The sequence below is a fragment of the Athene noctua genome, chromosome 10 (assembly GCF_965140245.1).
Source record: "Athene noctua chromosome 10, bAthNoc1.hap1.1, whole genome shotgun sequence".
NCBI lineage: Eukaryota > Metazoa > Chordata > Aves > Strigiformes > Strigidae > Athene > Athene noctua.
Genome location: NC_134046.1, coordinates 19,718,507 through 19,737,462, shown reverse-complemented (window position 1 = coordinate 19,737,462; position 18,956 = coordinate 19,718,507). Strand labels below are relative to the sequence as shown.

Here is an 18,956-nt window from a genome sequence, read left to right as displayed (position 1 = left end):
ACATGGAAATGGCACATGGCCATTGCTACAGGCCAGGAAAGAAGACTTCAGAAATAGAAGTGATCAGAAAAGCTAAAACCAAGGGAGCTGGCTGACCACAGAGTAGACTCAAAACTGTGAAACTTAAGTCTGGATGACATGGTGATTTGAGCAGGTTACAGGATTTTTGCAGTCTGTGCATTTTTACCTCTTTATTTTAGTTTTTCTTTCTATATTAGCTCTTCAAGGCCTAGTTTTCTCTCTATAATACATAGATGATACTGCATCTGTGAGGCTCAAGTAGTAGTCTCAGTTATTGTCATGTTCAGAGAGATGGCTTCAGCAGCAGATTGCTTCACCTAGCTGTCCCTGTCCTATAAAGTCTGTTCTACTTCTTTTGCCAGAACTGAAGAACTGTTAATTATCCTGCAGTGCTTCTGGGCTATCGAAATGGTGATGGTAGGTGTGTAATTTGTCTTTTTGCATTGGTTTAGAAAATTCTAGGTGATGTGAAATGTAAGCTTGGGAGATAAGGCAATAAAGACTCGAAAGACAATCACTATTCTAATGTGGCTTAGCCAGGATGGAGAATGTTTTTCCTCAGCTTCCTATGTAGTCTTTGTGATACAAGTTTCTACTTTTATTTTGGGACTCTCCCCTATATGCATGCAACAGTAATGCCACGGTACTCTATTGCTGTTGGTCTGATACAGGTTTGTTTTCACATAGATACTTATTTGCTGGGGAAAAAACCTCACAAACCTTAATCCATATTGGCATATGTATTTGAGAACCATCAGACTATGGTGGTGCTTTGTCACTACAAGCTGCCTAGAATAATTTCTGTCATCAGGGACACTTAGTTTTTCAGGAGCTGTTCCTGTAACATTTAAAGCTATATGGTTCTGAAATCTTGCTTGAGATTAAATGGTTTACAGCATAAAGCTGGGAACAAGTATTTCTCAGACAAATGTCTCAGCTGATAATAATATACATGTGTTTATTGCACACTTCAGTAGGAATCTTTGAATTTAGTTGCAGCTGGGGAGGCTAAGTAAAGATTGGTTTCCACCAAAGACCTGTTTACCTAACAGACACATCTTTTGAACAGGCATCCTCCAAAACAGGTATTTTAAACAAAATTAAACCCCCCACATTTTCCCAGTACCTGTACTTAACACATTTTTAGATAGTAGCAAATAACTGTGACTGCTTCAGCCTATTCTGCTGTTTCTGAATCTAGTTTCACTAGCTGTCAGTTAGCACAAATAGAGGAAATCCTTGGAAAGGGAAAAGTAATTGGAGTTTTAAGAAGGCTAGACCTAGTATTGTGGAGTAAAACAGCTTCAGCAGAGACAGAAGCATATTCTGCCTGTTCAGTGACAGAAATCAAAGACTGACTTCCTCTCACCTAACACATCTTTCTAAAATTCCCAGAGTAGTTGGGATCCAAGAAAATAGAAGCTGCCTTAGCTGTGATGAGAAATATCAGTCAGAAGCTTGAGAAAATAAAGGAACAAGTTCTCATCCATAGAGGGAGAGTTCATTTACCTGCCAAACTTTGAAATTCCTTTACACACTATGGTTTTCTGTCATGCAGCTAAGTAATGCATATTTTTGTGAGAGTGTGAGATCAGTGAGAGGAAGAGAAGCAGATTCAGAAATTGGACCTAGTTCTGGACTCATATTATTTCTGAGCCCTATAGCACAGAAAATGTAATAGTCACATTAGAACACATTCCTTAATGCTAGGCATAAATGTATCAACTGCAAAGTGATGACTTGCACATGCCTCAAAGAGGACAGTGACTTTGGAGTTAGGTTGATTATTATTAAGTACATACTGTCACATTAAGAAAACGTTTCATAAGCAAAACCAGAGTATTGGTCAAAAGAGTCCCAGCTGCACATGCTAGTCCAGCAGAGTCCAAGTTACTTTGAAGCTTTTGTTTATCTGTGTCATGGATGCTTTTTCATTCATCAGAGGTAAGTTTAGACAAGCTAAACCTACTTACATAGTCTAAGAGAATAACTGCTTTTTTATTTCTTCACTCCATGTTTTGCCTCTGTGACATACTGTATGCTGTGTGCTGTTTCCTGTATTAAATCTGCACATACCTACACCTGCATAGAAGCCTATGGTAAGATTCCTTGCTTGTTACATTTGGTAACTTATGTGCATTCCCAGGCTTCTATGTTTTTTAGCTCTGTGACCTCATTAATGGCTGTGAAGAAGAAGAAATTCTAAAACTGAAGTAGCCAAGAAGGTAAAAGTGGGTGCAGCCCTGTAGTGTGAAGGAGATGAATAGTTAAAATGAATTTAATATGATAATAGGAGGTAAGTTTGGGCTTGCTAGCTGAGGGGATGGATGGATACTAGGTAATCTAGGCTGTAAAATTCCTTACATGCTTGACCCCCTAGAAGGACTGTTGGCTATATTTAAGCTTTTTCCACTGCCCATTGTTCAGGGAGTGCTAAGAAGGGTGTGGGGGAGGAATTGGATAGAAACTCTTAAGTGACTGAAAACCAGACATTGTCACTTTGTCACTCCTGAGAATTGCATAGCAAAGGATCAGAAAGTACCAATATGCTACACAGATGCTTTGGAAGCAAAGAAAACAATTGTCAGACGATATGACAAGGGGATTGTCTGTGGAGAAAGAGAAATTACTAAAACAAGGAGACACTTACTCCTCTGGGGTGAAACATTCTTCAGTGAACTTGTATGTGGTCATATGTTCTTTTTTTATGAAAGCAAAGCCCCTTCCCATGCTGGAAATAGGTAGTAATTAAAATATTACCGATACTTTGGAAGAGACCAGATTACTAAAAATGAGTTTGCTTTTCTCTAGGAGAAACTTGTGGGACCACGGTGAAAGAAAGGGAGAAGTAAACTAGTAGGTGGTTTCTTGCAAGAGCAAATAAATTGACCAAATTAATGAGACTCTGGGAAACATTAATTTCTTTAAGAGAAAAAAAAAAAAAGCTAGAGAAAATAAACTGTTTATAGAAGCAGATGCTTACCAGCAGATCACAGAATCGTCTAGGTTGGGAAAGACCTTGAAGATCATCCAGTCCAACCATTAACCCAACATTGGCAGTTCCCAGCTACACCATTTACCTCAGTGCTGTTCAGCCCAACTCTTAAATACCTCCAGGGATGGGGACTCCACCACTTCCCTGGGCAGCCCATTCCTGTTCTGTGAAGAAATGCTTCCTAATATCTAGTCTAAACCTTCCCTGATGCAGCTTGAGGCCATTCCCTCTTGTCCTAACGCTTGCTACTTGGTTAAAGAGGCTCATCCCCAGCTCTCTGCACCCTCCTTTCAGGTAGCTGCAGAGGGCCATGAGGTCTCCCCTCAGACTCCTCTTCTCCAGACTAAACACCCCAGTTCCCTCAGCTACTCCCCATCAGACCTGTGCTCCAGACCCTGCACCAGCTTCATTGCCCTTCTCTGGACACGCTCGAGTCATTCAATGTCCTTTCTGGGGTGAGGGGCCCAAAACTGAACCCAGTAATCGAGGTGCGGCCTCACCAGTGCTGAGCAAAGGGGTAAGATCCCTTCCCTGTCCCTGCTGGCCATGCTATTGCTGATGCAAGCCAGGATGCCATTGGCCTTCTTGGCCACCTGGGCACACTGTTGGCAGATGATTAGACTTAGCTATAAATAGCCAGTAGTGAATTAAAGAGGAGCTGAAAGATTTGAAAAAGAGAAAAGCTTCACCGATATTCAAGCAACTGTTTTGCAGGAAGAGAAAAGGCAGCCTCACAGATGAAAAAAAGAATAGATTAGACTAATATCATATAGCATAGTGCAAATTCAGGGGTGTAATAGAGATTGTGATTTCAGAAGAAAGGATTATTGCTGGAAAGCACCTGCAGGTGAGAGGTGTTGACTTGGAAGTTATGGTAGGAGGTGAGCATGGGGCTGGGGAAGCAGCAGCTGTGAGATGACAGCTGAACAGTTCATTGAGCCATAACAGAGGAAGTTGGGCAGAGAACTATTGACATAGTTACTTGTTTTGGACTGTGAATCAATTTCTGGTAGTGGAAGAACAAGTGAATGGTCTGTTAGATGAAAAGATGAAACTTTTTGTAACAGCTGAAATCATGTCAAATAAGCAAAAAATCAGTGATGCGTAAATCTCAAAACTGAGTTAAGATTTCCAAACCTAGTATCAACAATTGGAAAAGACCTGTGGGATCTTGGCAGCTAACAGCCAGCCTAGTGTAAATTTGAGAGATTATGTAATCTGCAGTTGAGAAGTCTCAAATTCTGTTCATCTGTTCATAAAAAATTTTTGGATTCAAGAAATGTAAGAAAACTCTATAAAAAGACTTAAGAGTGCTTATAAAACAAGCTGATTATTTTTATATACTGCAGATCTACAGTGCTGTAAGCCATACTTCCTGAAAGCACTTTGTACATATAGTGATTTAATGTTAAAATACAGGGCAGAAATATGTTAAAATCAGAAAATCAAAGTTCTGCCTAGTTAACGTGTGTTTTGCATCAGAGTTTGAATAAGTTGAAGACTGGGGTTTTCCTGAGGCTTTGGATGTTTTTTGAAATGAACACAAATATCAATAAAGTATCAATAACCTGTACTACCCAAAAATACACATTTCGTGAATTTTGTATGTGCAAAATGAATGGGTAAAGGGGAACAGTTAGGAAATCTGATGATGAAAGTCTATGAAGTGTGTACAAACGTGCATCAAAGAACAATATGGAAGGAAATGCAAACGCTTGAATAAGAGCAAAGGGTATTTACTAAGCTCTAAACTGCCTGTAAATACTGGCAACATGGAGAATTAGGTCAAGCATTTCTTTTGTTACAGTGCTGCCACCCCTATATATGCCATTTCTTTAGGGGATGTTGTTTAGTTTTTCCTTTGTAGTTATAAAAAATTAACTGAACCAAATTTACTTGGCTTTCTGAATCTTTACATAAGATTACAAACTGGTAGTTGAGTTTAAGTTGCTAGTAATTTGCTTTGAGATGATCTTGTGATAATCCTTTGCTACGTAATCAACTTTTCTGATTCTAAGTTAATGTCCAGCTTTTCTTGTACCACTACATCTCTGTAAGTCTGCCTGTATGCGGGCCGGGCATGTTAAAAAGCTGACATGAATTGCTTTTGCTCTCTTAAGCATCCTCAAAGTAGTTTCAGGGTCATAGACTGTGTGTTGAAGCTATTTATATGCTATGTGTAAGTGAATTAGTGAATTTTGATGAGTTAGTGAGTGTTGGGAGACTTCTCTAAGATGCACACTTAAATTAGTTGTCCCATTTTGCAGTCTTATCCTAGAGGAATTGATAGTTCCTGCATTCTGTATAATTATCTAAAGTGTATAACTGATGATAGTATACATTACTGATTTAAATTCTTAAGACTTTTTGAGTTAAACTGTTATTATCCCTTTGTATAGATAGTCTTTTTCAGCCTGTATTAGTTGCATCGAATTAACTCTTTAGTTGAGTCAGACAATTTCTAAGTTAAATTGGGGCCTGTCCCAGCGTGGACATCCTTCTTAGATCTGCGGATAGCTATTCCACGCTGAAGTTGCAGCCTCCCTCTTTACTATCCCTTTATAATTATAACCAGGATTTTGTTTTGTTCTCTTGTTCACTTCAAATTGTGAGCTTTGTCTTTGTTCGTTGCCTTATTTTTGCAGCCTTTTTGCTTTAACTGGGGTGAATCAGCACTGTAAGTATTTATGCAGAGAACTGGGGCCAGTAAGCCATTTTGTGTATGAAACAGGGTGGGTGTTTTCTAGATTAAAATTCCTTTATTATAATTGCAGTGCTGTGTTTTTGAAGAGCAGAAAGAGTTGGCCATCCAAGTATGTTGATACTATAACGGTATCTGCATTGCAGCTGTTAGGTAGAGACATCTGTGTATGCCAGAGATGAAAAGTAACAGTGGTACAATATTGCAAAGATAGCACAGAAACCCCTAATATTTGTGTTCACTATAATATATTACATAATAAAATCTGTACATATCTATATAATTCAAAATTACAAATTTAAGTCTCATTAGGGATCAGTGGATACTCTACTTCAAACTGTTCTGTTCTTGGCATCTATCAAGGTAAAGCTCCCTTAAATGAATCCTAAATCTAGGAATCTATAAGCAATTAATATACCTGAATTGCTGTGTAACTAAAATGGGTAGCAGTGTGACATCCTTATTTCAAAAGCTGGGCTCCGTCATGTCCCTCTGAATGTTGTCTACTCTATTTAAAAGGGAGCATTAGATTTTTTTTTTTCTTTCCTCTATCATAGCCTCAGGCTGGGATTATTTGTAATTTTACAGGAATTACACAGGAAGACAGAGGTTTGGTCTGACTGTATTGTAATAATAATGCACCTGGCTGTAGAGCAGGCACACAGAAATATCAGGCAGTGAGTCAGAGTGATGATAGTGAGGTAAAATGTTTTACAGAGAGAAGGTTATGAGATAGATGGTCAGTTTGTGATTCTACACAAGTCACAAGTGGTGTCCCCCAGGGATTGATATTGGGGAGATTCCAATTGCACACAAGAGGAAAATTCTTCTCATTGTGAAAAATCAGCCACTGGAATAATCATGGAGTGGTTTGGGTTGGAAGGGACCTTAAAGCTCATCCAGTCCCACCCCCTGCCATGGGCAGGGACACCTTCCACCAGCCCAGGTTGCCCAAAGCCCCGTCCAACCTGTCCCTGAACCCTTCCAGGGAGGGGGCAGCCACAGCTGCTCTGGGCAACCGGTGCCAGGGCCTCACCACCTCACAGGGAAGAATTTCTTCCTTATATCTAATCTAAATCTACCCTCTTTCAGTTTAAAACTGTTACCCCTTATCACTATACTCCCTGATAGAGTCCCTCCCCAGAGCCTTCCCTTCTCTAGGCTGAAGGGTGGTGCTCCAGACCCCTGATCATCTTCGTGGCCTCCTCTGGACCTGCTCAGGCAGGTTCATGTTCTTATGCTGGGGTCCTGGAGCTGGACACAGCACTGCAGGTGGGGTCTTACGAGAGCGGCCACACTGCTCTGGATGCAGCCCAGGACACGGTTGGCTTTCTGGGCTGTGAGCACACATTGCTGGCTCAGGGTCAGTTTTCCATCCCCCAGTACCCCCAAGTCCCCCTCCTCAGGGCTGCTCTCCATCCACTCCTCGCCCAGCCTGGATTTGTGCTTGGGATTGCCCTGGCCCATGTGCAGGACCTTGCACTTGGCCTTGTTGAACTCCATGAGGTTCACATGGTCCCACCGCTCCAGTCTGTCCAGGTCCCCCTGGATGGCACATCCCTGCCCTCCAGCGTGTCACCCACACCACACAGCTTGCTGTCGTTGGCTCACTCCCACTGGCCATGTCACCAGCAAAGATGTTAAACAGCACCGGTCCCAACACCAACCCCTGAAGAACATCACTTGTCACCGCTCTTCACCTGGACATCGAGCCATTGACCGCAACTCTTGGACTGTGACTATCCAGCCAATCCCTTATCCACTAAGTGGTCCAGCCATCAAATCAACATCTCTCCAATTTAGAGACAAGGGTGTTGTGTGGGACAGTGTCAGATGCTTTGCACAAGTCCAGGTAGATGACCTCCACCAATGCTGTAACCCTGTTGTAGAAGGCCACCAGATTTGTCAGGCATGATTTGCCCTTAGTGAAGCCATGTTGGCTGTCACCAATCACCTCCCTATTTTCCGTGTGCTCTAATACAGTTTCTAGGAGGATCTGTTCCATGATCTTGCCAGACACAGAGGTGAGACTGACTGGCCCGTAGTTCCCTGGGTCTTCCTTTTTTCCCTTTTTAAAAATGGGAGTTATGTTTCCACTTTTCCAGTCGGCGGGAACTTCACCAGACTGCTGTGACTTCTCAAATATGATAGATGGTGGCTTAGCCACTTCATCCACCAGTTCCTTCAGGATCTGTGGATGCATCTCATCAGGTCCTATGGACTTGTGCGCTTCCAGGTTCCTTTAAATGGTCACAAACCTGATCTTCTCCTACAGTGGGCAGTTCTTTGTTCTCCCAGTCCCTGCCTTTGCCTCTGTCTTGGATGGTGTAGCTGGAGCTCTTGCTGGTGAATCAGGGCTTTGACCTTCCTAACCTGATCCCTGGCTCTTTGGAGAGTTTCTCTGTATTCCTTGATTTTACCATCTGTAGGCTTCCTTTTTGTGTTTGAGCTTGTCCAGGAGCTCCTTGTTCATCCACGCAGGCCTCCTGGTGTTCTCATCTGACTTCCTCTTTGTTGGGATGCTTTGCTCTGAGCTTGGAGGAGGTGGTACTTGAATATTAACTAGCTTGCTTGGGCCCCTCTTCCCTCCAGTGCTTTATCCTGTGCCAGGCAGATCCCTGAAGAGGCCAAAGTCTACTCTCCTGAAATCCAGGGTAGCGAGCTTGCTGTGTCCCCTCCTTGCTGCCCTAAGGATCTTCAACTCCACCATTCATGCTCACTGCAGCCAAGACTGCCCTTGAGCTTTAAATTCCCCACCAGCCCCTCCTTGTTTGTGAGAACAGGGTCCAGCATAGCACCTCTCCATGTTGGATCCTCTCACTTGCAGGAGAAATTTATCAACACATTCCAGGAACCTCCTGGATTGTTCATGCACTGCTGTGGTGTTCCTCCAGTGAATATCGAGGTGGTTGAAGTCCCCCATGAGGACCAGGGCTTGTGAACTTGAGGCTGCTCCTGTCTGTCTACAGAGGGCCTCATCTACTTGGTCTTCCTGGTCAGGGGGCCTGTCATCTCCCCGGGGAAGTGGTAGATTCCCCAACATTGGACACTTTTAAGATTCAGCTGGACAGGGTGCTGGGCCATCTTGTCTAGACTGTGCCTTTGCCAGAAAGGTTGGACCAGATGGTCCCTTCCAACCTGGTATTGTATGTTTTTATGAATACTACCCTCGTGCCTTCTGTAAATGTAACTGGCAGCAGTGAAGTCCTCCTTCTGTTGGAGAGGGAGGAGAATATTCTCTAAGGAAGCAGAGGAGGAATATGAGGGCTCCATAAACACTTCCAAGTTCTGATCTAAGCAGCTTTTACAGAGAACAACCCAAATAGAAAAATAGGCATCTAAAGGAGTTAGTGATGGCTAAACTAGTTCCTTGATATGTAAGTCATATAGAGTGTTTTGTCCATGGATTCTGTGGATCAGTTTACTCCAATAAGGAAGATAAGCACAGGTACATGCTTGTTTTGTATAGATGTATGTGCTGGTTCCTTTTTCTAGCAGCACCTGTGTTATTGCCCAAAGCTCTTGGGAACTACTGATGAGTAGGTAGGAGCTTGCTTTTACAGGTTTTTCCTTTACAAATCCAGATATGGTTTGGAATAACTGTTCTACCTGTCTTCCCTTGTGACACTGAACAAGGATTTTTTTCACTGCTCTTAGTATGCTTGCATGAGTCATTGGGGAATGCATGCCATATTTTTATCTGTATATGGATCCCTTATGTGAGACAGTTGTGGTATCTGCTGAGGATACAGCCTAGATAACCAATTAACAGGCTGGATATCACTTACATATGATGGTGTTAGGCTCCACCTGGTATTTCCTCAGCTCTTTCTCAGCTATATGTCTCACAGGTTGGTTCTGGGTGCAGAAGCTCAGCTGCTTTCCCAGGAGAGATCTCGCCATGTATATCTTGCCTTGTGTTTCTAGACTAGGGTATTGCAGAGGTTTGTGCTTGGAGATTGTTCAGAAGCTGGTGCAGAATGAAATTGCCTGTTACTTAAACAGAAGCACCGCATTTTCCAGGTTGTTGTTTGTGTTCTTTAAAACACGACAAGGTACAGGTTTTACACTACTTAAGATCATTCCTCTTGAACTGTTTTGTGTCACTCATTCAGCTCGGTAAGGACATGCACTTTGTATATGTCACACTCTCTCTGTCACACGCACATGTCACTTGTAGCTTGGTTTTCACGCTATTTTCTGGTTTACTAAGAGCAGGTATAATTTACATCTCACCTTACTGTTCTTAGGTGTTTTTTTAATGTGTGCCCTAATTTTAATCACCTACTTCAGATTAAGTAATTTAAAGTAGAAAGGTGGAAACACTGATTTCATTTCTCTAGTCTTCTATTGCTATTTGGATTTTCACAAAGGATTTTTTCCTCACTGGTTGGTATAATCCTTCAAATTTAATTTGCAGCTAAATATAAACCCTTTCTGTGTAATTTGGCACTTACTCTTGTTAGCCAGAAAAAAATCTTTAGCTTTATGCAACTATATTTCATTCATTCCATATTTGAAGGATGATGTTGCTATACATGCCTTGCCTTAAGCTTGAATGAAAATATTGATAAAATAGTATTTCAATTTCCAATAAATACATTAAATGTGAAACATAATCAAATTCAGTAGTTTTGACATTTTCTTTTAAGTCATTGTGGGCTACATATTTAGGCAAGAAAATGCTTTCAAAAATTCCACAGATGTGGAAACTAAGAGGGTACCTAACTCATTTCAGAGTCCTTTAGGTTTCAGCTACATGGACTCTAAATGAATCCCATAGACAATACACTTCTCCCCTAGTGTCTACAGTTGTGTCTCTATCTCCAGACACTGAAAAACTTGGCTTAATTTTTCCAAGTTTTTAAAATTGATCTCCTTCTTTCCAGCTTCAGAGTTGTTTAGAGACTGGGAAAGGAAAATAAACTCTCCTGCCTTTTCAGAACTGAAAAACTAAAAATTGAATAGAGTAATATTAAAACATTCTATGCAGATACTGCATAGAACAAAAGTAAAGGTTATTAAGGCAAAAGGTTTTATACTCCATTCACTATATTTTATGGAGAATTATGCTCAATATTGCACTGCACTTTAAAACCGTGAACTGCAAGATACTTCCTCTCCCAGTGTGTATACAGTTAAAAAAACAGTGCCCATTTATTTGAGGACTTACTGACTCGGAGTTTGTAATTGCCTAAAATAAGCATAGGCTTTAATACAAGTTTTTTTACTTTTATACTTAATATAGGCTCTTTCAGAAAGAAAACTATGTAGCGAACCAATGCTTTTATACTGTAATCTCCATTTAAATAACACAGCACTCCTGGCCAGTAGAAGAGACTTGGCTGCCTTTTGCAAGTGAAGAAACAATAAAATTTGCCCAGAGTTTTGGCATTTCTTGTTTCTTTTGCCTATGGCAGATGCTGGATTTGTGTGGGTGTGGTGGATTTTTTTATAGCACTGACTGAAGGAAAAAGTAGGTTGGAGAGATGACAGTAAGGTCTTTTTCCTCTGTCCTTTTAGATCTGAGCATGCAGCAGTCTAAACAGCACAGTGTGAGTGTGGTGAGCTTGAGGACCAAACTAACCCTTGAAGTGGGTTATTAAATATCTACCTTAACTGCTTCATAATTTTGCAAAATGTGTTCCCTCCTGAAACAAAGGGGCAATTAAGGCTGAATGACTTGAGAGCTGCCTTCCTGCCACATGAGAGCCTTCTGTTAGAGAAAAAGGGTGTGACTTTGAGGAGATGTGCAGGTATATTGAATCCTTTCTTTGAGTCTTGGAGGCTTCCTAGACTTGGCTTGTGATGGCACTTCTGGTCTCTCGTTTGTCTGGAAGAATGATAGGACTGTAACAGCTTCTTCCCACTCAGTTTTATCTGCTAGACACAGATTTCTGGATTTGATCTGTACAGTGAGGAATTCAGATGCGTTATTGAATGCAAATTTCTGTGGTTTGCTAGAAAAAAATCTTGATCCACAGGTAAATGCTAAAGATGAGACCTCTGAGCTGCTTTAAACAGTTCCGTCACCTGAAGCTGAGTGATTCAGGGATTGGTTTAGGCTAATTGTATCTTTCCCTACATTTTACACCTTATCTAAATCAGGAATGACTGAGAGACTGAACATGCATGCATGCTGTTTGATGCAAAGTAGAGGTTTTGGTTCAGTTGAAACTAAAGCAGTTTGTACAAGACTAGCAACAAAGCCATGGATTAACAGGTCTTATTGCATGTCCCTCTGAAGAGTGCATTGTGGTGACACGTGTTGATGGCCAGTATTGGAGAGGAGCTTGAGCCAGTGGTACCTGTGTTGCACCAGCATTTTGCAGATAAGACTTTGCAGACCTGCAAATGATCCAACATGTGTCATGTTCTGTAGTTGTGGAGAAAAAACGTTTAAATGGGTGGTGGGGAAGTGTTTATGATGTGTGATGTCTGGATATGGGGAGAAGTGAAAACTTACAGGTGTGTTTTCTTCAATTATTCCTAACTGCATTTTACATTTGTTTTAATGTCTGCAATGGTCTATTTTTGCTGTCTTTATAGGAGGAAGAAGAGCAAGAGGAAGAAGATGATGATGAAGATGATGATGACACAGATGACCTTGATGAACTAGATACAGATCAGCTGCTGGAAGCTGAGCTGGAGGAGGATGAGAACAATGAAAATGCTGGTGAGGATGGAGAAAATGACTTTTCTCCCTCCGATGATGAGGAGCTTGCCAACCTCCTGGAAGAGGGAGATGAGGGTGAAGATGAAGATTCTGATGCAGATGAGGAAGTTGAGCTGATTCTTGGAGACAGTAAGTGTGTGCCCAGCTTGGTGACCACAAGTGACTATGGCTTCTGTTTAATGTCCTGACAAATATGCAATACCTAAGTCTTACCTGAAGTGGCTTAGATGACTTCCCCCTCGCTGGTGTGAAAGGCACAAATCACTATGCTTGTTCACTTGTGGCCTCTCAAAGTAATCTGTTGGTAAAACCAGCTCATACGTGAAAGAACAACTGTGAGTTCTGGAAAGGAAGGTGTCTGCTTTCTTCATGTGCTCCCAAGTGCATGTGTGAGAACTTGGCAGGCCAAGGAACTCCACATGAAGAAGCCTTGTCTGATTGCTTGCCTGTCCTGCCCTCCAAGGGGACCCTGGTTGAACTGTTACCTCACCTGTCTTCTCTGCCTCATTTGCACCTGTAAGGACAGAGAAGCATCTTTAGTCCTTGGTACTATTCTTTCTCTTTTGTAATTGCTTAAGTGCAAAACCAACATGGCATTTCTGACTTCCTTTTTTAGACTGATGTGAACATAAGTTTTGGGATAAAATTTAAATTGTTCTCTTTTTCTGGCATTCTACAGATGCAGAGATTTGAAAAATTAACGGAGTGTGTGTGTCTGTGTATGTATGTGTATAAGAAAGAAATATCTGAAGGTTTTATTTAGAAATTCCATTTGGAAAAAGCTTCGCAAGAAAGAGAAGACGAGTGGGATAGCATCAGGCTTGGGATTTGTGATACCAGATTCTGTTCCCTTTTTTTGCAGCACAATTTTTTGAGTATGTGGGGCCAAACCACCTAGTTCTTTTTAATTTCCATGCTGTAGAATAGGCATAATGCAGTTACCTTAAGTTAAAAGATTGTTAAGGATGAGTAATTGTAGTGTGCAAGGTGTCTGAAGTCCTGCAGCGATAGGAGATTGAGAGCTGAGGTGGAAATCAGTCTTCTCTGCCAATGTGTTGGAGGATTAAGCGTCCCAGGCTTCATGTCCCTCTTTTCTGTTAGAATGTAGCTCAGTAATTTTTAAGGATGTGGCCATGTCAGATTGCTAGAGTTAGTCTGTGGGGTCAGTCTGCTGTTCTCTTGAATGTAGTAGGTATCCAATGTAGTGCCATATAGACCTTTATATAGCTCGAATTCAACTGCATGTTGCAGTTCAACATTTTTAGATTGTGGATAACTACTGCCTGTTCCAGTAGCTTTCAGGACCTTCTTGATACAACTCTACTTCTGTTTCCTCAGAGTGTGCAGGGCCAGAAGCTATTGAGAGCGCACCCAGAGTGTTGTAACTTGAATTGTCCAAGGGACAGAATGCAGGGGAAGTTCAGGCCATTTCAATTAACTATTCATGTAGCAAAACTAGGTGCTACTTTACAGTTATTTCCAGTGTGCTCTGCAGAGCACTGTGTATCGTGGAATGGCCACACCTGTGCAGTGTTTATGGACAGACCCACTTGATCAGAACTTTGATCTGGTATCGCTGTGAAGCAGTGGCCAGCCCATCCTGTGGCAGTTAAATTGCTTAGCAGCATTTTTTGGAACTTAAAGCAGGGAGTTCAACTCTGCCAGGCTGATGTGTGCATGGTCCTTGCACACGGCTTGATGAGCGGGGTTCTGTGGCTGCTGCTCTGGGACTTCATCTGGCTTGCCTTTGTTTCTCACCCAGCAAGAACAATTAAAATTTTCCCCTCCTTTTCTTATGCTGTGTTCCAAATTTAAAAGTCACGAGGGCGCTTACACTGTTGCAAAGTCCAGATCTGAGGCATGGTGATGTATTCAGAGTGCTTCCTACTGCAGACTCTTGCTGTATTTTGGAGGAACCTCTGTAACATGCAATGGGTGTGCTTCAAAAAATAATTCAAAGAACAGTTGAAACAGGGGAGTGAGTGGCTTTTGTTCCTGGTGCTTTAGAAGAGGTTTTATTTCCTTTTCAGGAATAATCCATGGAGGAACTTTTAAGTATAAATTTGTCTTCCTTCTCCTTTGTCACCACCTTGGGGAGAATAGATCCGTTTGTCTTGTCCAAAGCAGTTTATGCGTTATGCAGATCTTTCAAGAGCTTGTTTCTGGGCTAGTGGGGTGTTCTTTTTGAAAGGCACGTGTGACATACGGTAGAAGAAATATCTGGAATATCACCAGCAGCATGGCTGACTTGTTTCCTGTTTTCTTCTGTAATCAAAAATGGCAACTTCCAGGCAGGTCTACACACTTCTTCCAAGCAGTTAACTGCAGTCAGTCTTACTTATACACATGGAACTCTAAATTGGAAGGTTGTGTGATGAACTGGATAATAAAGAGTTATGAGATTCCTTTTCAAAGGTTTCCTCTGGTGTTTAAAAAAAAAAAAAAAAGCAACACACAAACACAACAACAACAACTTTTTCAGTTTCTCTTCTTCTCCAGAGTTTCTGGATTGTTATGTCGCTTGTGCTTCTTTCCCTCTTACTGTGTGAGTGTAGCTGCTGCAGCACTGGCTGGTGTTTTGCAATTCCCCTGACCTGGCTGTAGCTGTGCTGGGAGCGCTGATGACCCCTCAGCCTGGGCTCAGTGGGATGGATGGTGAGACTGGAGCATCCCTTGCTGATCACAGTGGAAGGGTAGCTTACCTGATCCTCAGGGAGGAGGGTTGGGGGAAGGTTTGTGCCCTCTGCTGCTTGCCTGTGTTCTGTTTTGGTTTGGGGTTTGTTTTGTTTTGTTTTGTTTTTTTTTTCCTCAAGGAAAGTGTCTGAGAAGGGGTGAACCCTCCAGAAGGCCTTGCTTACCTTGATGGGCATTTTAGAGGTCCTGTGTAACAGAGATGGCTAAGAGGAAGTCTTGGTGTTTGTTTTGTTTTTAAAACTATTTTTAATACTAGTTAACTGCAGCATCCAATGAATTCACATAAGAAAAAGACCCAACATGACCTTTAAGGTAAGGCAGGAGACCTCTTGCTGCCAGAGCTACCACTTCCCTCCTGCACAACTGAGGGAGGAGAGATCTTATGTTTTAAGATAAAAAGCAAGTGTGTGTGTGTGTGACTGCTTCTAGCAAATCCTTTCGTGTCTTTATTCTGTATCGCAATGAAGAAAACCAGGAAAAGTACAATTTTCACATCACCTTAGAGTGCCAATGTAGTTAAATTCATTACAGAAACCTTTGAGTTGCTAGAGGAAGGTTCTAGTTGTGAATGTATGGATTCCTTCCCCTCAGTAGGGAGGTCTTCTGCTGTGCTGTGTACAGGGGAGTGAGGGGACAGTAAGAACCTCGGACTGAGAAAGTCTGGGTCTAACTCACTGGGTAATGAACTAGCCCTGTGCACATTGTAGAGAGGCCATATTTCACCATGTCAGGTTGGTGGGACTGTCAAGCTTGCTTTCAAATAACAGCTGTGAGGAATGACTGCCAGATCTGCCCAGCCCCCAGCATGATGATCTCCTGTGCTTAGATGTGCACAGCAGGTTGTGCGGGCAGCTCATGTGCAGGTAACTTACTGCTAGTGTCCTCCTCCCCATCTCATCATGGGGGAGAAAACTGGCAGCTAATAGAAACTGCACTTGCTAAAGCTGCTCTCCTCTTGACCCTCAATTTTTTTCCAGGGATGGAAAGCTCAGGTTCAGGTTTGCTAACTGCTTTTGATTGATTTTAAATGCACTAATGGTGCTAGCTGCCTCTGTCACTGCTGGGGAGTTGCTGGTCTCAAGCAGGTGGTGGCTTTCTCTTGTAACTATGAATGCGCTGCCTTGCCCGGCAGCCCTGCCAGCTGTGTTCTTCCACAAACCAAACATAACCTATGTGTCTCCTTTTCAGCCGACAGCTCAGATAACTCTGACTTGGAGGATGACATAATCCTGTCTCTGAATGAGTGAGGAGTGACTGCCAGGAGGAGACGCTCCCTTCCCAGCAGAAGACCGGAGACCAAATTGGAAACAGATTCTGAGCACCCCAACCCTTTTTCTCCTGGGAAAACCTGAGGAACTCCAGCCCATCCGCTGTGTTGGTTTGAGTCAGTTTGAGGCTCGAGGCTAAGTCCGAGGCTCTACAATAAAGAGACCTGGGATTAGGCCTCTTTTCTCTCTGCCTTTTTTTTTTATTTTTTATTTTAGGCTGAGATGACTCTCCTCTTCAAGGAAACTTCTGAAGATATTTCACAATATATTTTCTTTGTATAAAGTTCTTTCCTAAAGAACAGAAATAGTTTTATATAAAATGAAAAAAAAAAAAAAAAAAAGAGGCAGGTGTTCTAGTAAAGAGGGGATGAACTTTGTATTCCTGTAGTACCTTGTTACCATGGGGTAGGTCCGGGGGAGAAAAATTGTTTAAAATTAAAAGAGGCATTTTTATGCAACTACTAAGTGAAATAAGAGGATCATGGTTTCTAATATGGTTGAGGAGTGAGAATATTTTTATTTTAAATATGATTTTATTTTTTAAAAAAAAAGCAAGAGGTGTTAGTCCTTGCTAGTGGGCCTGGGAAGAGCCCTGGGGGTGTTCGGTAACTGAAAGTACAGGCTGTTTAAAGCAGAGATTCTCGCTGTGCTACCAGCTGTAGTGGGAGGCTGAAATCCCGGCTTGGCTAGTCATAGCCTGGTATTCCTGAAGACATAGGGATCTGGGATTGAAGTTTGAGCCCTCTTTCTCCCCCCCAACCTTTGTGGTTCAAGTTTTTTAATATTTTTCTCCTCCCCCCCCCCCCCCCCCCCCGCCCTCTGTGTGGAAACTGCAAATTGAAGGCCTTTTTCTTTAATTGTAAAGTGTATTTATTAAAAAATTAAATACAAATCATGTCTCTGTTTATGACTGATTTGTGGCCATGCATTTCTCTGCCACCCCGTGCAAAAGCGGTGTTCTGCATGCCTGAGGAGCTCAGCCAGCGAGCAGCTAGGTGCAGCTTGTGGCCTGGCTGCAATAAGGAAGGGCAAAGTAAACACAGGGAGAGATTTCTGAGAGTGCAGGCTCCACCTGCTGCTCCTGTCCACGGGGACTCCCAGAGCTGCCCAACGGACATTTTGCAGTGGCCTTGGGTTCAAATCTGCCTGGCTGGTTTGGCTGACAGCCTTGAATTCTCAGTGGGGTTGTGGGCAGCACGGCACCTCATCCTCACTGTGCCGTGTGGGAGGGGGAAGGTGCTGCTGATGCCAGGCTGTGATTTTGTTTAAGGATGCTCCAGAGTATCTGCTGTGCGGTTCAGCAACAGGAAGCGCGGTGACCTGCAGGGAACTCTCACCACCTTGCTTGTGTGTGTCAGAAGGCGGGAGCAGCACTGGGCTTCCTCATCCACCTGTGGTTTGGCATTCCCTAGGCTGCCTTGTGGCTATACCGGCAGAAGGCAAATGAGGTGTTTCTGTTTGTACACGACAAGAGGCCTTGCCCTTAGAAGGGCATGAAAAAATGGCAGTTGTGTGTTTGATTTCACTGTACAGCACACACCTGCATAGCTTAGTTCTGTGAGTCAGCACTGGAAGGTAAGTGTGCTCACTGCTTGCTTGGACAAGGCCACTAAGTGTGCTTTTTATACCCAGGTGTTCAGGTAACATCCACTCAACTTTTTACCCTTTCTCTTAGCCACTTTCAGAATAAGGTTTGAGGCAGAACAGGGAACTCGAGGCTTCTCACTCCTTGACACTACAACAAGTTTTCCACCAAGAACTGTGCTCATTTCAACTCAAGGTTTCATTGCTTGAAGAGGAAGGATTTTCTTTTTAGCCAAAAGAAGAGACAGCTTTTCTCCAGCACTGCATCTATTTAATACATTTACCCAAGGCTCCTTGTTAATAATTAAAAAGAAAAGTTCTGATGCAACTTAAAATAGATAATTGTACCCTACAGAGTCAATAAAGACAAAAAAGCTATGATTACTAGAGCATTTAGGACCAGCAATTTCAGCCACATTCTGATTAAATGAGAAAATTGAATATGCCATCCAACAGCTGTGGAAGCCTTATCAAAAAACATCCAACTTTACCTTAGAAAATGTGCTGCTCAGGAGGAGGAGAAAAAAAAAACCAACAACAAAACAAAGCATGTACTCAACCACTCCAAGGGAGGTGGTGTGCCAGATGTCCATATCTTGTTCTGGCATTACACCACAGCTATACTCAGCTGCAGCTGTCGCTAGTTCGGGCCTGGCCATCTCAGAGACATTTACCAGCTAGTTCTGAGAGACAGAACCGGAACATCTAGGATGGAGCTTCTATTTATAAATTTGATTTGAAACTGGGCTGCTGTAAGGATATGTGCCATCATCCCTCGCCTCCCACACCTATCCCAACGTTCCTGAATGTGTGCTCAGGCCTTAGCCTGGGGCTGTGGAGGCAGGTCCAGCAGCTGCCCACCCCAGCCTGGTAAAGCTGCCCCCTCTGCCTGTCCTGGGCAGACTCGGCCTCTGCTTGCTTAGTGCAGAGCTGCTGCAGTTAAATAACGGTGGGGGAGGCTGCCTGCACCCGGGGCTGTCTCCTTTGTTCCTGCGGGGCATCGTCGGAGAGTGCTGG

General features: G+C 42.7%; 1 protein-coding gene across 3 annotated transcripts in view; it reads left to right on the top strand.

Annotated features, from left to right (window-relative positions):
• The window catches only part of DCAF1 (DDB1 and CUL4 associated factor 1), a 56,976-nt gene extending 39,817 nt beyond the window's left edge, over positions 1-17,159 (top strand). For 2 of the 3 annotated variants that reach the window (XM_074914303.1, XM_074914302.1), the window contains exons 23-24: positions 12,267-12,522; positions 16,276-17,159. In XM_074914303.1, the coding sequence (XP_074770404.1) occupies positions 12,267-12,522; positions 16,276-16,334 (315 nt within the window). In that variant the 3' untranslated portion in view covers positions 16,335-17,159. Of the gene's footprint in view, positions 1-2,111; positions 2,121-12,266; positions 12,523-16,275 lie in introns of all 3 variants that reach the window. The other variant, XM_074914304.1, reaches the window with a different exon arrangement.
• The last annotated feature ends 1,797 nt before the right edge of the window (positions 17,160-18,956 follow it).